At 44.4% G+C, this 22,397-nt stretch overlaps 1 protein-coding gene across 1 annotated transcript in view; it reads right to left on the bottom strand.

Moving 5' to 3' along the window:
- Nucleotides 1–22,397, bottom strand: part of GC (GC vitamin D binding protein) — a 302,249-nt gene that overhangs the window by 11,218 nt on the left and 268,634 nt on the right. The window contains exon 12 of the mRNA XM_073590535.1: nucleotides 19,610–19,663. Coding sequence (XP_073446636.1) covers nucleotides 19,610–19,663 — 54 coding nt within the window. The remainder of the gene's footprint in view (nucleotides 1–19,609; nucleotides 19,664–22,397) is intronic.

The following is a 22,397-nucleotide window of genomic DNA, read 5'->3' as shown; positions in this document are numbered from 1 at the left end:
GTGACATTCAACTTTAAAAGTGGAAAAATACTTAGAGATTGTAGCTAATATATTGCAGTTTCTCATTTGCATTTCATATAACGGTGATTTGGTACATATTGGCTTTCTATCTTATTCTCTTTCTTCATTCCTTTTTCTGGACCTATCAATCATTATATTTTATCCTCATTTAACTTCCACAACTTTCTTACTTTTTCGTTCCCAGATTCTCCTGCACTAATATAATATATACAGCAGACTGTATTTTATTTTGATAGATTTTTAATTCTCAATATTTTTTCTGTTATTCCTGTAAATAAATTTGACAATGCCACAAAAAATCGTAAATTGCTAAAAGTAAGAATAATTATATAAAAGTAAATCAAAAGTTATTGTCAACATCTGGTAATGACCTCTTACTGACTGCCATATTAGCATTTCTTTGATTTTTCTTATGGCTGTCACTTTTGTAAAAATAACAGCCAACTGAAATAGCAGTAATGTTGTCTGTCACTCTTGAGTTATTCTCAGAAATTGGTCAAAGTACCAAAGCAAAGTGAAAAGTAAAGAAAACATGCTAAGTAAACTTTCACTCTTACCAAAGCTTTAGGCCTTTTTAAGCATTTCCACCTCATTTTTGCCATTGCGGAAACGCTTAAAAACTGCTTAAACACATTCCCATGCAATCCTATGGGATTCTGCAGTTGCTGTGCAAATGCTGTGGATTTTTCCGCTGTGGAATCGCAAAGCGGTAAAATCGTCAGCATATTCATTAATTCTGCGGAATCGTGGTGATTCTGCCGTCATAGGATTGCATTGAAACGCTCACTTTACCCATGTGGCTATGCCCACCATGCGTAAAGTGAGCGCTTCATGTGCAGATGGTACCCAGGGTCTGGAGGAGAGGAGACTCTCCTCCATGCCCTGGGTACCATATTCCTGTAAAAAATAGAATTAAAATAAAAAATAGGGATATACTTACCCTCTGTCGGCCCCCAAAGTCCTCCCGGCCCTATTTTTTATTTTTTTTTAATTATTTTTAACATTCTATCTTTTACTATTGATGCTGCATAGGCAACATCAATAGTAAAAAGTTGGTCACACTTGTCAAGCACTATGCTTGACAAGTATGACCAACCTGTCAATCACTTTTCCAAGCGATGCTTCAAATCGCTTGGAAAGCGCCATCATTCTGCAAGCTAAAAGCGCTTGCAAAGCACTTGTGTTTTGCGGGAAAACGCATGTGAATTCCGCATGCGTTTTACCCGCGGCAGGGAGTTGCGAAAATGCTGCGGATAATTCTGCAGCATTTTTGCAATGTGGGCACATAGCCTTAGAGTTACCAATATAACATGAATAGAAGAGCTACAGTGGGAATGGAAAGTATTCAAACACCTTTAAATTTTTCACTCTTTGTTTCATTGCAGGCATTTGGTAAATTCAAAAAAGTTCATTTTTTCTCATTAATGTACACTCTGCACCCCATCTTGACTGAAAAAAACAGAAATGTAAAATTTTTTGCAAATTTATTAAACAAGAAAAACTGAAATATCACATGGCCATAAGTATTCAGACCCTTTGCTCAGACACTCATATTTAAAGTCACTTACTGTCCATTTGCTTGTGATCCTCCATGAGATGGTTCTACTCATTCATTGAAGTCCAGCTGTGTTTAATCAAACTGATAGGACTTGATTTGTAAAGGCACACACCTGTCTATATAAGACCTCACAGCTAACAGTGCATGTCAGACCAAATGAGAATCATGAGGTCAAAGGAACTGGCCAAGGAACTCAGATACAGAATTGTGGCAAGGCACAAATCTGGCCAAGGTTACAAAAGAATTTCTGCAGTGCTCAAGGTTCCTAAGAGCACAGTGCCCTCCAAAATCCTTAAATGGAAGAAGTTTGGTACCATCAGAAGTTTTCCTAGACCTGGCCGTAAAGCCAAACTGAGCAATCGTGGGAGAAGAGCCTTGGTGAGAGAGGTAAAGAAGAACCCCAAGATCACTATGGCTGAGCTCCACAGATGCAGCAGTGAGATGGGAGAGCATTCCACAAAGTCAACTATCACTGCAACCCTCCACCAGTCGGGCCTTTATGGCAGAGTGGCCCAAGCCTCTCCTCAGTGCCAGACATATGAAAACCCTCATAAATTTTGCTAAAAAACACATGAAGGACTCCGAGACTATGAGAAATAAGATTATCTGGTCTTATGAGACTAAGATAGAACTCTTTGGTGATAATTCTTAGCGGTATGTGTGGAGAAAATCAGGCACTGCTCATCACCTGCCCAATACAATCCCAACAGTGAAAGATGGTGGTGGCAGAATCATGCTATGGAGGTGTTTTTCAGCTGCAGGGACAGAACGACTGGTTGTAATTGAAGGAAACATGAATGGGGCCAAGTACAGAGATATCCTGGATGAAAACCTCTTCCAGAGTGCTCTGAACCTCAAATTTGGCTGAAGGTTCCCCTTCCAACAAGACAATGACCCAGCTAAAATAGCAAAGGAGTGGCTTCAGAACAACTCTGTGACCATTCTTAACTGACCCAGCAAGAGCCCTGACCTAAACCCAATTGAGCATCTCCGGAGAGACCTAAAAATGGCTGTCCACCAATGTTCACCATCCAACCTGATGGAAATGGAGAAGATCTGCAGGGAAGAATGGCAGAGGATCCCCAAATCCAGGTGTGAAAAACTTGTTGCATCGTTCTCAAGAAGACTCATGGCTGTACTAGCTCAAGAGGGTGCTTCTACTGAATACTGAGCAAAGGGTCTGAATACTTATGACCATGTGATATTTCAATTTTTCTTTTTTAATAAATTTGCAAAAATTTCTACTCGCATGGGCGAGTCAACTGTTGGACTGGCTTGAACCCACAATCTTAACATTACAGCAAGCTACTTTAAGCTGCTGTGTCACCACTTCTAGTGAACCACTACCTGATGCAGGACGGGTGACTCTGGGTGATGCAGGAACATCGGCTCCTGCTTTGTCAATGGTTTGGTCCTTGACATGGCCGGAGGCTCTGGGAGATGGGGAGGAGTCTCCCTGGCTGGCAGCCAATTATGGAGCCCATGACAGCGGGCATCTGTCGTTTGCCCAAGCCTGAGTGACTCCAGATGATGGAGGGTATCCGGCGCCTGCTTGTGCGATGGTATGGTGGTTGTACTGGCTAGAGGCCCTGGGAGATGGGGATGGCTCTCCCCAGCAGGCAGCCAAGGATGGAGCAGGTTACTGCTGGTATCTGTCATGTGCTCGAGTCTGAGTGACTCCAGGTGATGGAGGAACTCTTGCTCCTGCTTGTGTGAAGGTCTGGTGGTTGCATTGGCTGGAGGCCCTGGGAGATGGGGATAGTTCTCCCCAGCTGGCAGCCAAGGATGGAGCATGCGACCGCTGACATCTGTCATGTGCTCTAGCCTGTCTATCAGGAATGTCAGATGCGTCGGACCATTCTGATATGGATGGGGAACCCCGTCTAGCGGGCCAAGAACTGCAGCGGTTCCTATGTGAGTTGTGTTTATGGTGGTGATGGGAAGAACATCTGTTAGAGGGACAGTGGGAATGGTGGCGGGAATTGAGAGGAGAGAAGGATGAGGAGGACCAGTGGTGTATATGCCTACATCTGAGCCGGCTATGGGGTGTGCAGGGGACATTCTTATTTGTGGTAAGGTGTTCATTTACTTGGTTATGGGCCATAGTTAACATTGTGCTATACAACATGTGGGGTGGTAAAAAAATTATCATATTGTAGTGCAGTACTATGGGGTGTGAATGGAAGGGAGTGGGGTATTGTATTTCCTTTATTGGCCGCTGCTTGGGAATTTATTGGAGGTGTTTTGGGTACATCACTGGTGATTGGTGCAATTACACTGCTGCAGACTTGGTGTAGCTGGAGGGCGTACTCATCTGTCGGGTTGGACCGATCAGTTCACACTGCAGCTGTATGGAGTGACCTATGGCCCTTCTCCCCGTTCCCCTGTGCAGGCAGTGCGGCTGCACCTGCAGTAGGAACAATGTTGGATGGGCATGAGCTGACCCCAGAATTTAGAGGGGACAGGAAGTGATGCGTGGTCGTGGGCGGAGCCCAGCCTTGGCTCACCGGAAGATGGGCGGAGACAGCCGGGGTCCGAGCCTGGCTTGTCCCGACCTGCACCCGGGAAGCGCAGGGACACGGAGCAGCCCCGACACCGACCCAGAGAAGCAAAATATAAGCATTGGCAATTTATTTTATCAATTAACAAAATGGAAAGTGAATGAACAAATGAGAAATATTTATCAAATGAACACTTGGTTTGACCACCTCTTGCCTTTCAAGCAGCATGAAAGCATCAAATCTTCTAGGTACACTTGATGGTATTGCATGACTGATGAGTATCTGCCTGTATTATTCAACATTAAGGGAACCATTAATCCTATTCCTAACCAAACAACCAACTCCATTTCCTAAAACTGTTGCCTGCAGACACTTGATATTGTATCTTGGCCATTTACTGTCTTCAATGTTAAAATTTTTTGGTGTTCTCAATGCTGAGATATACAGGCAGATAGAGTTGAGCGACTTTTGTTTTTTTATGGTCGAGTTTCGTTTCGTGAAACCCGACTTTTCCAAAAGTCGGGTCGAGCAAGATCGGCCGATTATAGGGAAAAGTCGGGGTCGTCCCGAAACACGAAACCCAATGTAAGTCAATGGGGAATAAAAGTCGGCAGTGAGAGGAGGACAGGAAACACACCTACAGTGCTCATTTGAATGCCAAAAGCATCAATTCTTCTTACTTAAGCTGGTCAACCTTAATTAAATACATAATACAAGTTACGCACTGAAAAATGGGGGTTATTTGGCTAAAGTTGTGGGGGGGTAGGGCTGGCTCCAGGTTTTCATGTGCCCTGGGCGAAAGAGTGCCCCTTTAACACATACCACAACTCATCATGCTCCGATACGGCAGAGAAATAGCGGTATAGTACAATGAAAAATACTTCACTTTTTACATCTCATGACGAGGCCCATCTATTTCTCCATACAGAATCATTGGTCCCATATAATGTTTGAAACAGTATATGATGAGCTCCACATAATGCTACAGTATATGTTGGTCCCCATGGATGAAGCTCCACTGTCTTATGGGCTCAAATAATGCTCCAAACATATGGGCCCCATTTCTAATGCTCTAGTGTATAATGGGCCCTGTAAATGCTGCTCCAGTGTCTGATGTCCACCTTTGGAATGTTCCAGTGTATGGTGGGCCCCATCTATCATTCTCCAGAGTATAGTGCTCCCCAAAAATTGCTGTCCCAACATTGAAAACAATGAAATAAGTCTCCTCGCTAGGGAATCCCTGTACTAGTCTGGACTCCTCGTCGTCCCCATCTTCCATCTCACTGCACAGTATTTCAACCTTGCAAGTGCTGTGATCCTGAGCAAGCAGGGGGGGCCCACTCATTGGCGACGGCACTGGAACAGGGCCCCTGATAGTACGGTGGTGTGTCTGATGGCGGGTGGGCCGAACCTGCACTTTCATCTGCAGCTTCCTCTTTGTCACCGTGTAAGATGGAACTGTATATGGGAAGGGTAACCTGGGTTTCATCAGGGTCAGATTCAGGCCGGGTAGCGTGCGAGGGGAATGTAGTGGTCTGGGTCAATGTACCAGCAGATTCATCGAGCAGTGGCTGGGCATCAGTGCACTTGTGTCGCCCCCAGGAGTACGGTCGCCACAGTGGCATTACCTTCCTCCTAGGGAGTGTGATGTCATGCTTGGGAGCAACGAAGGATCTCTCTAGCAGGTTAACTGATTGGGCGGCGTTATTCCCATGAGTCATGACCCTCCAAACAGCGTTCATGAAGGCAAAGTGTTTGTTTTACGTGGGCAGTATGGTTGCAAAGTTGAACCTTAAAGGAATGTCTAGAAGGGCACCACCAGGAGTGGAGCCTACGGCGTAATTTGACTCAACACGGGCAACCTCAACCATGCCAGCTACAGAACAGATGCACACATTGCAAGCTTAATTCCGTTAACGAACGAGACTCCGTCATGCCCCGCGGTCCGAGTCCGGCTTACTAGAGGGACACGTGAGGCTCTGGCACATGAGATTGGCCAATAACTGGTGTGTCATGCCCTTACATGTCCGTGGCTGCATGTGCGCTACACTGAAAAGGCCAGCGTTTGTCGCTTACAGGTGCAGATAACCCGCTGAACAACGATAGTGATGGGGATCACTGATTACAATTATTACTCGCGAACGATGATTTCCCAGTAAGTGCAGGTCAACCGCAGTTCCGGAATTAGGCCTAACCGTCATTCCTGAAAAAAATGAAAAACTTACGTGTGCAAACCACAGGTGCTGTAGCTTGCTTAACAGCTCGCCAGCCGTTCTCACGCCCAGTATGGGTTACACGTGATTGCACAAAGGTGAGAAAGGGTACCGTATCCCCGGATAACATGTATGGATAGCGTACACATTCAAAAGATATGTCTATACATCAGGAGGCAGGCTCAGACGGTGTTAGGCCCAGTATGGCTTGCACGTGATTGCACAAAGGTGAGAAAGGGTACCGTATCCCCGGATAACATGTATGGATAGCGTACACATTCAAAAGATATGTCTATACATCGGGAGGCAGGCTCAGATGGTGTAAGGCCCAGTATGGCTTGCAAGTGATTGCACAAAGGTGAGAAAGGGTACCGTATCCCCGGATAACATGTATGGATAGCGTACACATTCAAAAGATATGTCTATACATCAGGAGGCAGGCTCAGACGGTGTAAGGCCCAGTATGGCTTGCAAGTGATTGCACAAAGGTGAGAAAGGGTACCGTATCACTGGATAACATGTATGGATAGCGTACACATTCAAAAGATATGTCTATACATCAGGAGGCAGGCTCAGACAGTGTTAGGCCCAGTATGGCTTGCACGTGATTGCACAAAGGTGAAAAAGGGTACCGTATCCCCGGATAACATGTATGGATAGCGTACACATTCAAAAGATATGTCTATACATCAGGAGGCAGGCTCAGATGGTGTCAGGCACAGTATGGATTTGACGGCCCAGACTACACAGCGGAGGAGCAGGGAGAGGTAAAGATTGCAAATGCTGGGGCCCTGCCCAAGCAAGGGGGGCCCACTCGTGGGCGTCGGTACTGGCACTGGGCCCCTCAGTACGGAGGTGTGTCTGACGGCGGGTGTGCACCACCACCGTCAGAGACACTTGATTGCACTATGAGGGACCCTGTGCCAGTGCCCGCGCCCAAGAGTCGGCCTACCCACCTGTCCAGGGCAACAGCACTCGCACGGTGTCGTGCGCTAGGTGGTGACCCCGGCCATGGGGGGGAAGGCAGCACAGTTAGGGAGTTTTAGAAAGTGGCATATGTTGATGTTGGACATTCAGCTGATGCAAAAGGCGAAATAGGTCAAGTCCCAGGAAGAGGTGGACCAAAGCAAGCCATTTTTCTGTCACCCTATGTGTCATCAGGGGAAGGTGGGACAAAATCCTTGGAAACCCATGCATGGTTCATTTTAATGAAGGTTAGATCATCCACATTTTGGGTTAACAGACGGGTCCTTTTTTCTGTCAGGATTGATCCAGCTGCACTGAAGACTCTTTCCGATAGCACACTTGCAGCTGAGCAAGCGAGCTCCTGTAAGGCATATTGTGCCAATTCAGGCCAGGTGTCCAGTTTAGCAGCCCAATAGTCAAAGGGGAATGACCTGTGTGGGAGAACATCGATATGGGAGGAAAAGTAGTTTGTAACCATAGTTGACAACTGCTGTCTCCTGTCACTTTCCATCGATGCTGTATTACCAGTTGTGTGAGCGGTACTTGAAAAATCAGTCCACAACATTGTCATGAAACCCCTGTCTCCAACGCCACTTCTGCTGTGTGCACCATGAACACCTCTGCCAAGCTGCCCCCGGCCCGTACGGCTCGTGTGAGAACCATCACCGCTGCTGTGTGCTGGGAATGCCTCAAGCAACCGATTTACCAGAGTTGCTTGTTTATTAGCCAATATTAGGTCAAGGTTCTCCTGTGGCATGATGTTTTGTAATTTGCCTTTATAGCGTGGATCCAGGATGCTGGCCAACCAGTAGTCGTCATCGTTCATCATTTTGGCAATGCGGGGGTCCCTTTTTAGGATCCGCAAGGCATAATCTGACATGTGGGCCAATGTTCCCGGTGTCAATGATGCACTGCGAGTGCTGGTTGGAGGAGCACTTTCTGGCAAATCCACATCCCTCCAGTCACGCACAAACCCTGTACCAGACCTTGCCACGCCAACATTTTCACTTACCCCACGAGATGCATCCTCCTCCCCTAAGTAATCATCCCCATCATCATCCTCCTCCTCCTCTTCTTCCTCCAACTCGTCCAGGAGAGGTCCCTGAGCAGACAATGGCTGAATGTCATCAAGGATTCCCTCCACCTCTTCCTCCTCGTCAACATTGGCTGCAGACTCCTGCTCCTTAAGGTGTGTCAAAGTTTGCATGAGCAGACGCATAAGTGGGATGCTCATGCTTAGGATGGCGTCGTCTGCGCTTACCAGCCGTGTGCATTCCTAGGGCAGCACGGTGGCTCAGTGGTTAGCGCTGCAGCCTTGCAGCGCTGGGGTTCTTGGTTCGAATCCCACCAAGGACAACATCTGCAAGGAGTTTGTATGTTCTCCCCGTGTTTGCGTGGGTTTCCTCCGCGTACTCCGGTTTCCTCCCACATTCTAAAGACATACTAATAGGGAATTTAGATTGTGAGCCCCATCGGGGACAGTGATGATAATGTGTGCAAACTGTAAAGCGCTGCGGAATATGTTAGCGCTATATAAAGATTATTATATTATTATTATTATTCCTCAAAACACTGAAGGACTTTACAGAGGTCTTTCAGCTTCGACCACTGCACACCTGTCAACTCCATGTCTGCTCTCAAAGTGTCTGGCGGTGTATCCTCTCACAAATGCATTATGGCCTGCCTCTGCTCGCACAGCCGCTCCACCATGTGCAGGGTGGAGTTCCACCTTGTTGCAATGTTGATAATGAGGCGGTGGTTGGGAAGGTGGAGCAATCACTGCAGCTTCTGCATACGAACGGAGTGTACAGGCGACCGGCGGATGTGCGCGCACAGTCTTCGCACCTTATGGAGCAGGGCTGTTAACTCCGGATAATTTTTGAGGAAGCACTGCACCACCAGGTTCAAGGTGTGAGCCAAGCAAGGTATGTGGCTGAGTTTTGAAAGGGCTATGGCGGCCACAAAATTACGGCCGTTATCACTAACTACCTTGCCTGCCTCAAGATGTACACTGCCCAGCCATGACTCAGTTTGTCGCTTCAAGTACTCGGCCAGCACCTCGGCGGTGTGTCTGTCGCCCAAACACATCATCTGCAACACAGCCTGCTGACGCTTTCCACTAGCTGCTCGATAGGGGTACACCTCGTGTGCAACAGTGGCAGCTGCAGATGGAGTGCTCGTACGACTGCGCTCTGTGGACGAGCTTTCGCTTCTGGAGGAGGAGGAGGAGGAGGAGGGTGGAACGCCTACAGCCAACTGTTTCCTATACCGTGGGCTAGGCAGCACTGTCCCACCACCGCTGTCCCCTGTGGACCCTGCATCCACCACATTAACCCAGTGCGCAGTGCTGGACACGTAACGGCCCTGGCCATGCCGACTGGACCATGCATTAGTTGTGAGGTGCACCTTTCCACTCACTGACTGCTTGAGTGCATGGACAATGCGGTCTTTCACATGATGGTGGAGGGCTGGGATGGCTTTGCGAGAGAAGAAGTGGCGACTGGGTAGGTCATAGCGTGGTACTGCATAGGCCATGAGTTCGCGGAAAGCTGCGCTTTCCACCAACCGATAGGGCATCATCTCAAACGAGATTAGTTTGGCAATGTGGGCGTTCAAACCCAGTGTACGTGGATGAGAGACTGAGTACTTTCTTGACCTACTCATAGTGTCTGGGAGGGTGAGCTGGACTTGAGAGCTGCATATGGTGGAAGTAGCGGTGGACAGGGCGGACTGAGAGAGGGTTGATGATGGTGATGGAGTTGGTGTTCTTTCTGATAGCCTAGATTCAGTATTTCGTTGATATAACAGTGGGATTCCCTGACTGCTGTGGCCTTGCAACGACACCTCAACATTTGCTGCTGTGCTAACCGGTGGGCTTACAGTGGGGGAAACAATGTAGCGTTGCTGACTACCTTCTTTGTGATCAGTTGCACATGTGGCACTTGAGGTTTGGTGTTGTGTCCACGCTTGCAAATGCATGCTGGTTAAATGTCTAAGCATGCAACTGGTATTCAAATTTTTCAGATTTTTCCATCGGCTAAAGGTCTTTGCGCACTTCTTACAGATAACCTTGGCCTGATCATGAGGATTTTGTTCAAAAAAGTGCCACACTGCACTCTTCCTACTTTGGCAGACATTTTGCGGCCTAGCACGCTGTGATGTTTTGACCCTCTGGACAAGCTGTCCAGCAACTCTTTTGATTTTTGGAACCTGTCTTTGGAGTGCTCCGGGCCTGCCAGATAACAGCTGTTGCGATGTTGATGTCTGCGGTGGATGCTCCTCATCTGAGCTATTGGAAGCAGCACCCACTTCCCCCAATGGATGCCAATCTGGGTCAACAACTGGGTCATCCATCACCTCCTCTTCAATGTCATGTGCACCTTCCTCTGTGTCACCGTGTATGGTGGTATAGTGTGCTTGAAGGGGCACCTGAGTCTCATCAGGGTCAGAATCTGGCTCTGTACACTGCGAGGACAATGTAGAGCTCTGAGTGAATGTACCAGCAGAATCATCTATCAGCGGCTGTGCATCAGTGCACTCCATGTCAGATTCATCTTGGCCTGGGTAATTCACCATTTCACTTGATAATCCAGGCATGGTATGTGAAAACAGCTCCATGGAGTAATCAGTAGTATGGCCTGCGTCATCCTTCAATCTTGGTTGTGGTGAAGGACACAAGGAAAGGTGTGGTTCATGAACATGAGCCTCCAATGACGACTTAGTGCTTTTACTTTTTACAACTTCAGAAGAGGAGGCGATAGAGCTGGAGGCTGAGTCAGCAATGTAAGACAAAACTTTTTCCTGATGCTCTGGCGTTAAAAGCGGTTTGCCAACTCCTAGAAAACTAAGCCTTCGAAGCCTTATGGAGCCAGACGATGACGCAGGCTCAACACCTCCTGCATTCGGTCCTATTTTGCTTTTGCCACTACCATCAGATCCACCACCAACACCATCATTACCAGCTGCCAACCCCCGCCCAATTCCACGGCCTCTTCCACCAGCCTTCCTCATTTTTGGTAGAAATGTAGACAAAATCCTACAAACTATATAGTAATGTAAAACAAGGTACAAGGTGTCTATAGGACAGGGGAGATTTAGATTTTCTGCAGACACTTGTGGACACTGGACACTTGGATTGTGTGAGGCCCACTGAATATCACAGCGCTATGTCACAGGCTCGATGGCACAGGTGTGAAAAAAGTGACTACAGGATAAGGGAGATTTTGAATTTCTGGGAGATTTTGAATTTCCGCAGACACTTGTGGACACTGGACACTTGGATTGTGTGAGGCCCACTGAATATCACAGCGCTATGTCACAGGCTCGATGGCACAGGTGTGAAAAAAGTGACTACAGGATAAGGGAGATTTAGATTTTCTACAGACACTTGTGGACACTGGACACTTGGATTGTGTGAGGCCCACTGAATATCACAGCGCTATGTCACAGGCTCGATGCAGCAGGTGTGAAAAAAGTGACTACAGGATAAGGGAGATTTTGAATTTCTGCAGACACTTGTGGACACTGGACACTTGGATTGTGTGAGGCCCACTGAATATCACAGCGCTATGTCACAGGCTCGATGGCACAGGTGTGAAAAAAGTGACTACAGGATAAGGGAGATTTTGAATTTCTGCAGACACTTGTGGACACTGGACACTTGGATTGTGTGATGCCCACTGAATATCACAGTGCTATGTCACAGGCTCGATGGCACAGGTGTGAAAAAAGTGACTACAGGATAAGGGAGATTTTGAATTTCTGGGAGATTTTGAATTTCTGCAGACACTTGTGGACACTGGACACTTGGATTGTGTGAGGCCCACTGAATATCACAGCGCTATGTCACAGGCTCGATGGCACAGGTGTGAAAAAAGTGACTACAAGATAAGGGAGATTTTGAATTTCTGCAGACACTTGTGGACACTGGACACTTGGATTGTGTGAGGCCCACTGAATATCACAGCGCTATGTCACAGGCTCGATGGCACAGGTGTGAAAAAAGTGACTACAGGATAAGGGAGATTTTGAATTTCTGGGAGATTTTGAATTTCTGCAGACACTTGTAGACACTGGACACTTGGATTGTGTGAGGCCCACTGAATATCACAGCGCTATGTCACAGGCTCGATGGCACAGGTGTGAAAAAAGTGACTACAGGATAAGGGAGATTTTGAATTTCTGCAGACACTTGTGGACACTGGACACTTGGATTGTGTGAGGCCCACTGAATATCACAGCGCTATGTCACAGGCTCGATGGCACAGGTGTGAAAAAAGTGACTATAGGATAAGGGAGATTTTGAATTTCTGCAGACACTTGTGGACACTGGACACTTGGATTGTGTGAGGCCCACTGAATATCACAACGCTATGTCACAGGCTCGATGGCACAGGTGTGAAAAAAGTGACTACAGGATAAAGGGAGATTTTAAATTTCTGCAGACACTTGTGGACACTGGACACTTGGATTGTGTGAGGCCCACTGAATATCACAGCGCTATGTCACAGGCTCGATGGCACAGGTGTGAAAAAAGTGACTACAGGATAAGGGAGATTTTGAATTTCTGCAGACACTTGTGGACACTGGACACTTGGATTGTGTGAGGCCCACTGAATATCACAACGCTATGTCACAGGCTCGATGGCACAGGTGTGAAAAAAGTGACTACAGGATAAGGGAGATTTTAAATTTCTGCAGACACTTGTGGACACTGGACACTTGGATTGTGTGAGGCCCACTGAATATCACAGCGCTATGTCACAGGCTCGATGGCACAGGTGTGAAAAAAGTGACTACAGGATAAGGGAGATTTTGAATTTCTGCAGACACTTGTGGACACTGGACACTTTTGGATTGTGTGAGGCCCAATGAATATCAGAGCGCTATGTCACAGGCTCGATGCAGCAGTGTGAAAAAAGTGACTACAGGATAAGGGAGATTTTGAATTTCTGCAGACACTGGACACTTTTGGATTGTGTGAGGCCCACTGAATATCAGAGCGCTATGTCACAGGCTCGATGGCACAGGTGTGAAAAAAGTGAATTGTAGAATTGGGCAGAATAGGAATCTCCCTAGAGTGTAGGTCTGTAAGAACGGAACAAGTCCTCCACTTATCCTTCCACAGTGACACACAGCTTCACTGTGGCTGTGATAACAGCCGTTACACGGTACTGTGTGAGGAGCATACACCGCTGTATGGTATGAATAAATGCACGCTCAGTACCTTAGCAGGACAAAAAAAAAATTGGGATTGCTTTTAAAAAAGCAGTTTGCAGAGCAGTGGGGAAACAGCAATGCAGCTGTCAGGAAGCCTTAGAAGGCAGCCTAACAACCAACACCGCTGATCCACCACAATATAGCCTCCCCTTGCACTGCACACACAGTGACTGGTGTGTTGCACAGGCAAAATCGCTAGCAGCAGAAGCAGTTTTTTTGTCTTCTTCCCTGCCTCACGCTCTCCCTACAGAATCAGCAACCTCTCCCTATGCTAAGATCGGCAGAAGTAAGATGGCGGTCGGCGTGCACGCCCTTTTATAACCCCTGTGACGCCCACCAAAGCAAGCCAATCACTTGCATGCCCTTCTGAAAGATGGTGGCGACTCCTGCCTATGTCATCAAGTTGCCCACAGTGTCCGTGGATCCTGATTGGCTGAAAAAGAGCGCTAAACAAACTTTTGAAACGCGACTTTGGCGCGTAAGTCGCCGACCTCGTGGCCGACCTCATCCTAGGGTCGGGTTTCGTTTCATGAAACCCGACTTTGCCAAAAGTCGGCGACTTTTGAAATTGTTCGACCCGTTTCGCTCAACTCTACAGGCAGATACTTATCCATCATGCAATACCATCAGAGAGGCGTTTTATTGGCTACAAATTTATTCAGGAGCAGGACAATGGCCCCAAACATACAGCCAATGTCATTAATGAACCATCTTCAGGGTAAACAAGAACAAGTATTCCTGGAAGGGATGATATGGCCACTAAAGAGCTTTGATCTCAATATCATTGCGTGTATCCAGAACTACATGAAAAAACGGAAATATTTACCGAAGTTTACATTTACAGAAGATGTGTGATTAGTTCTCCAAGATGTTTAGAACAACCTCCCTCTTGAGTTCCTTCAAAACCTGTGTGTATGTGTAAGTTGAAAAATTAATACTTTGCCTGTTTATGTGTTTTCCCAGGATATCCTTTTCACAGAGAAGTTATTCTCCATAAATTCAATGTCCCTTATTATGATCTGGGGTTTCTATAAAATAATTGTTATACTCACATCACTGCTGACCTCTTTGGCCCCTGCTCTATTCCCCGCCACCCATCCCATCCTCATTGCATCTTTTGATTGGCATTGGCCAAGGTTCCCGGGTTTCGTAGGTCGCGGCGCACGCAGTGAAATCGTATGTCTCTAACATTTTGATGACTTTTTATGTTTCAGAAAACCTAAAACCTTTGCACAGTGCTGTATGTATATATAAATACATATACAGTATATATATATATATATATATATATATATAAATATATGTGCATATTTATATGTATAGTATCCTGTATAACTGTGTATGTATATATATATATATATATATATATATACTAACTGAAGAGCCCGGCGTTGCCCGGGCATAGTAACTAACTGTGGTTAGTTATAACAAATTATAATGATTATATTGCACATTAAAACATTTCACATCATATATTCAACACTACAGATTTGCAACACAAATTAGCTAAACTATTACCCAAGTATTGATGGTATTTTATTTTCAACTCATTCAAGAGCCTTTTGATAAACAACATTTTTGGTTTTTCCATCTGGTGCAAAGATGAACAGATTTTTGGCAGTTCCAACTCTTGAACAGACCACGTAAAGTTGACCATGAGAAAAGCATGGAGATTGCAAATTGAACCCTACTACTTAAATCGATCCCTACTACTTTCAAGGACTGTCCCTGAGCATTGTTAATGGACATTGCAAATAGCAGTTGAACTGGAAACTGGAGGCGTTTAAAATCAAAAAACAAATCAGATGGAATGAGTGGAATTCTTGGAATGAAAATGTCCTCTCCTTTGGCACATCCTGTTTCTGAGCTGTGTATCTAACCCTATCCTGTGCGATAATGTCTGCTGAGCTTTGTACCTAATCCTCTCCTGTGTGATACTTTCTGCTGAGCTGTGTATCTAATCCTATCCTGTGTGATACCGTCTGCTGAGCCGTGTATCTTTACAGAAGGATGATAACACCATAGAAATGATAAGGATAATAGGCCTCAGTTACCACAACTGTCTACAAAGAAATCTGTTGCTGATAGCAACCAATCACAGCTCATTTTTCATCTTTTAAACAGCTCCGGGACAGCGTGGCGAGTTTTGAGTGGCGACTTTTGTGTTTTGACTTTTATGTCGCGAGGTTGGTGTATGTGTGGTGAAATGTGTGCTGAGGGTGGTATGTGTGTTGAAGCACGTGGTAGTGTGTGGCGCATTTTGTGTGTGTTCATATCCCCATGTGTGGTGAGTATCCCATGTCAGGGCCCCACCTTAGCAACTGTACGGTATATACTCTTTGGCGCCATCGCTCTCATTCTTTAAGTCCACCTTGTTCACATCTGGCAGCTGTCAATTTGCCTCCAACACTTTTCCTTTCACTTTTTCCCCATTATGTAGATAGGGGCAAAATTGTTTGGTGAATTGGAACACGTGGGGTTAAAATTTCACCTCACACCATAGCCTATGACGCTCTCGGGGTCCAGACGTGTGACTGTGCAAAATTTTGTGGCTGTAGCTACGACGGTGCACATGCCAGTCCCGGACATACACACATACATACACTTTTTCCCCATTATGTACCAAGGGGCAAAATTGTTTGGTGAATTGGAATGCGCGGGGTTAAAATTTTGCCTCACCACATAGCCTATGACGCTCTCGGGATCCAGACGTGTGACTGTGCCAAATTTTGTGGCTGTAGCTGCGACGGTGCAGATGCCAATCCCGGACATACACACATACATACATACACACACATTGAGCTTTACATATTAGATATATATGTATATACAATGTATATATATATATATATACACACACAGTATATGTATGTGTATATATATATATATATATATATGCTGCTGTGTATATATATATATATAGTGAGGTAGCGCTGTCATTTAAGTAGAGGATCACTCGCTTGGCAGCCACAGGTTCTCCATAAAACAATCATAGTCCATGCGGTTTATTAGGCATCATAAACCCACAGCAGTAACATAAAATCCATAGATTCAGCATAGCGTCCATTATAGCTTCACTCTGGTTATCCTTATATCACACAGGTTAAGAAAATGTCCATTACACAGGCTCAGCGTTATATCTCACCCAGTCAGGGTTCTCTCATGCCTTCTTCTCCATACTGCAGACATTCATTCCATCCAGGGAACTCTCAGGCACTTGCTGCCATTAAACACAGCGTCCACACATGCTGTCAGGCAGGAAGCCCCATCTCAGCGGGACCTTCCACACTGGACCAACCAGGTCCCAGCATTCACCCCCATGTGACCAACCCTGGCCATATTATATGGTCCATAGCCACGCCCACCGGGTCACATGACTCTGACCTCATCACAGGTCCTTCAAGCCTTTACACACTCTTTACAATAGTGCTTTAAACACACCCCTTGGGTGGGTTTGTAGGTAACCAGGTCTGCCCATCTCTCTAGTTACCTGGAGACTTCTCCCTTACACATTGAAACAACACCTCTGCAGTATCATCACTGTTGATCAACACATACAGTGGGGCAAAAAAGTATTTAGTCAGTCAGCAATAGTGCAAGTTCCACCACTTAAAAAGATGAGTGGCGTCTGTAATTTACATCATAGGTAGACCTCAACTATGGGAGACAAACTGAGAAAAAAAAATCCAGAAAATCACATTGTCTGTTTTTTTTTCATTTTATTTGCATATTATGGTGGAAAATAAGTATTTGGTCAGAAACAAAATTTCATCTCAATACTTTGTGATATATCCTTTGTTGGCAATGACAGAGGTCAAACGTTTTCTGTAAGTCTTCACAAGGTTGCCACACACTGTTGTTGGTATGTTGGCCCATTCCTCCATGCAGATCTCCTCTAGAGCGGTGATGTTTTTGGCTTTTCGCTTGGCAACACGGACTTTCAACTCCCTCCAAAGGTTTTCTATAGGGTTGAGATCTGGAGACTGGCTAGGCCATTCCAGGACCTTGAAATGCTTCTTACGAAGCCACTCCTTCGTTGCCCTGGCGGTGTGCTTTGGATCATTGTCATGTTGAAAGACCCAGCCACGTTTCATCTTCAATGCCCTTGCTGATGGAAGGAGGTTTTCACTCAAAATCTCACGATACATGGCCCCATTCATTCTTTCATGTAACCCGGATCAGTCGTCCTGGCCCCTTTGCAGAGAAACAGCCCCAAAGCATGATGTTTCCACCACCATGCTTTACAGTAGGTATGGTGTTTGATGGATGCAACTCAGTATTCTTTTTCCTCCAAACACGACAAGTTGTGTTTCTACCAAACAGTTCCAGTTTGGTTTCATCAGACCATAGGACATTCTCCCAAAACTCCTCTGGATCATCCAAATGCTCTCTAGCAAACTTCAGACGGGCCCGGACATGTACAGGCTTAAGCAGTGGGACACGTCTGGCACTGCAGGATCTGAGTCCATGGTGGCGTAGTGTGTTACTTATGGTAGGCCTTGTTACATTGGTCCCAGCTCTCTGCAGTTCATTCACTAGGTCCCCCCGCGTGGTTCTGGGATTTTTGCTCACCGTTCTTGTGATCATTCTGACCCCACGGGGTGGGATTTTGCGTGGAGCACCAGATCGAGGGAGATTATCAGTGGTCTTGTATGTCTTCCATTTTCTAATTATTGCTCCCACAGTTGATTTCTTCACTCCAAGCTGGTTGGCTATTGCAGATTCAGTCTTCCCAGCCTGGTGCAGGGCTACAATTTTGTTTCTGGTGTCCTTTGACAGCTCTTTGGTCTTCACCATAGTGGAGTTTGGAGTCAGACTGTTTGAGGGTGTGCACAGGTGTCTTTTTATACTGATAACAAGTTTAAACAGGTGCCATTACTACAGGTAATGAGTGGAGGAAAGAGGAGACTCTTAAAGAAGAAGTTACAGGTCTGTGAGAGCCAGAAATCTTGATTGCTTGTTTCTGACCAAATACTTATTTTCCACCATAATATGCAAATAAAATGAAAAAAAAACAGACAATGTGATTTTCTGGATTTGTTTTTCTCAGTTTGTCTCCCATAGTTGAGGTCTACCTATGATGTAAATTACAGACGCCTCTCATCTTTTTAAGTGGTGGAACTTGCACTATTGCTGACTGACTAAATACTTTTTTGCCCCACTGTAAGTCTCCATCCCAAAGCCACCCACTTTGAGATACATAATGGCCATTCAGTATTCTGCCATTCATCCTTTCTCCTGGGACATCCACAGAGCGCCCCCTAGCAGACTCAGTGGTTACTACACCACAATATATGTACACAGTATTGTGTTGTTTTGTACTTATTCAACCAGATTTACCAGCAGTCCTATTAATGCATGGCTAGGCACAGAAATATTTAATATTTGCGGATTTTGTGTCAATTGTGAGGTGACTTAAATTGTCTTAAAATTCCATATCCAGTGACGGACCATTTTTATTTTTTTAGTGTCAGCAAAACTATAGTTAGATGTCTGCTCCTAAGAGGAATTTTGAAACTAATAGAATATTGCTACATGTATATTTAATAGACAAAATGAGGTCAACAGTAAGAATGAGATTGGTTACTTGTCTTCTATAGTTAGCGGTGTAGTACATGCCAATATAGAATACTAGAAACTGGGCAAGTAATTGTGGCATAAATAGCCATCATCCAAATGGATTCAGTCCATTTGTTTGTCCTAAATTATCTTTGGAAATGTAATAAATTAGCATTGCATCTTCACAGTGACATGGTCATGCAAAGAGTTTGATTAATTGAAAGATACTTACAAAAAAATCTGTCCCATTAAAAATACAGTATGTTATAGAGTGCTAGAAGTGGAGCTGACTGATATAAAGTTCTGTTGGAAAAGTTTCAGAAATCCTTGCCTGACAATCAGTGTGACCCTTCTACTGGACTCCTAAGCATGGAAAAGGCTGATTTTAATAAATTGTCAGCTATGTTGATTTTTTTCCCCTCAAAAGTTCATATCGCTTTGATCAGCACTTCTGGTTCTATAATACCCTACCTGTAGATTGGACTGCATTTCAGGATGACAGATACCCTTTAATTATGATGTAGTAGACATAATGAAGAATACATTGTAATGGGCAACACGTATGCTCATACCTATTGTAGAATGCACGGCTCCCGTCTGCACAAACTTCCAATAACCTTTTGTATCTGGAAATAAAGGTAAATAGTTTAGAGAGCTGAATATAGATAGGCCACATCGCTAGATTCCGGACTGAATACAAGCATATGGCATCAGAGGACGGGCTGCTGCTAGCAGACAGGAGCAGGCCATGCCCTCTTATGTGTGATGTAATATCCCACAAGGGAGGGGGAGCACTAAGGAGCAGCTCCAGCGGTACAGAATTACAGCTACTGTGAGGATGGAAAACAGCACCACTAATGTTACCCTAATAGTTTAGGAAGGTATGAGCATTAGGATGATTTTTTTTTATCTCCCAGAGTAATCCTTTATCTTGTCTTGGTGATTGTCGGATTGAAGCAAAAAATGATATCTTAAATTATTTGGGACGCTATTCTACAGTTAAGGGTTCGGTCCTTATTCACAGGTTCAATGACGATTATTATCTATAAAGGGTAGTGTCTGCCACATTTACATTATTGCATACATTTCATTACCCACAATCAAATGTGCAGTATTTAAAGGGGATCTCCAGAAATAAAAATTAATAAATAACTGAAGTAAATATTGGTATAACATTTTAGGACAGATTTCTGTCTGTGCAACCAGATGGCAACCATTTCAATTCCATAGTGATTACCCCCCCCCAATTTTAACAATTTTAAATGTAACAATAATTAAATGTAATTAAGAATTTATTTATAATTACATTTCCTTTATTTTTTTATTTTTTCTATTACTGGAGCACCCTTTCAAAGGAAATCAGCACGATCTACCTCGCACACCACTTAACTGTTTATGTAGTCATGTTGTTCCCTGAAAGATTATGTCATCCATAACTTTAGGCAATTTGTTGTTGCTCCACTTGCTCCCTGACTGAAAATCTATATGTTAATTCATATGTAAACGAAGCTGAAGTGCTCTGCAAGTGCCAGAGCTCTACCCACACCTTTGCCTCCCTGGATCTATTCTGTGCCCAGCCCCACTTTCCTCTGCTTTGACTGCAGAAGTAGTGAGCTGTCAGTCAAGCAGAGGAAGGTGAGGGTGGGGAATAGATTCAGTATGGCAAAAGAATGGGAAGAGTTCTGACACTCCCAGAGCACTTAACACCTTATTTGCATACCAATTTAGACAGGAGCAAAAGATTGCTTATGAAATAACATTTGATAACATTAGATCAAAACATGAATATATAAATCATTTGGGGGCAGGGAAGTGACAGATTCCCTTTAAAGGAAACTTTTCAGCAGATTTTTGTTATGTAATGTGAGAACAGCATGATGTATGGATTAAAATACTGAATTCAGCAATGTGTCATTTTTCAAGCTCAATGCTGTTGTCTATTTACAATGAAGGTGTTATCACTAGGACATTATCATTCCCCAGACTAGCTGGTGCCAGGTGGTCCAACTACATCTACTCCCCTTATAAGCAGCTCACTGTCAATAGACAGCTGTGTTAGAAATCTAACCCCGCCCACAACACAGCTTTCTGAGTACATGGTCAATAGACAATGTACTCAGAGAACTGTGTTGTGGGCGGAGTTAGCTTTCTAAGCTCTGCTTCACACTACCTCTAAGAACTCTGATTGTATCCCAACTGCTGCACCTAGTATAGTAAGTGATACATTCCTGGAATCAGGGTCTCTGCTTCTATATCATGCTGCTCTCAGATGTGGTAGCAATTACCTGGTGGTGGATTCCCTTTAAACATTTACGTATACACAAATGAAGAGTAGAGTATAGAAAAGGGGAGGAAGTTACCTCACCCTAGTAACAACAACTCATAATTGTGGATTAAAGATAAACTGTATAATGGTTCCCTCCACCTTGATAAGGAGCAGCCTTGACCTATTAGTATTATTGCAATAGATGTGCACCCTGTAGGTTAACAACAAGGTGCAACATATCACCATCACAAAAGGTACACAAAGAAAATCACCATATAGAATTGTTAATGTACCTGTAATCGGCGATTACATTTTATAATAAATTGTGCAAGAGAAGCTTGCGTCTCCTTCATGAGAATTTCATGTCTGATCAAAATGAGCATGTAAATAACTGATGCTACAAGCAGTTGAAAAATATATATTCTTCACCTAGAAATATCACAGAGATTCTATTGCTTTACTATTTAGAAGAACAGATGGAAATGTGTTTTCTGATGATTTTAAACAGAACTGTAAATGAAGTTGACCGCAGTAAAAATAAGCAAACAATACATAATCAATAAAAAAAAAGTTCCGATTTTTTTCTTCTTAAAGTAGCTGTGAATTTTATGAAAGTTTCCAAAGAAGACAAAAAGTAATAAAAAAAATTAAATAACTCTTACTCATTGGATATCACTGGTGAAACAGTGATGACAGGGAGTGAGCAATGCTATTTCTCAGTGCAATAAATGTATTAGTCATATAGAAAATTACATGATATTAAGTGGTTGCTCCTAGTAACATCTACAACCTCATAGTTAATTTTTGTGAGTACTATTACAAACAACATAATTCTATATCTATATACACAGGACTGCACCTGTTATGTGGTTGTAGATGATGCTAAGAGCAACCACTTATGTAATTTTCTGCATGACTGATGCATTTATTGCACTAAGAAATAGCATTGTTCAGCCCTTGTCATCACTGTTTCACCAATGATATGTCTGAGAATCTCAAGAATTGTGTTGTAATTTAATGCAACATTTTATTAAATTATGACTCCTTTTTCTCCTTTTTGTGATGGAGTTTTTAAGCTGGATGCAATCAATATA

Source organism: Dendrobates tinctorius, unplaced genomic scaffold (genome assembly GCF_039654945.1).
Source record: "Dendrobates tinctorius isolate UK_male_01 unplaced genomic scaffold, ASM3965494v1 ptg000011l, whole genome shotgun sequence".
Taxonomy (NCBI): Eukaryota; Metazoa; Chordata; class Amphibia; order Anura; family Dendrobatidae; genus Dendrobates; species Dendrobates tinctorius.
Note: the sequence above shows the minus strand (reverse complement) of the source record. Positions and strands in the feature narration are given on the sequence as shown.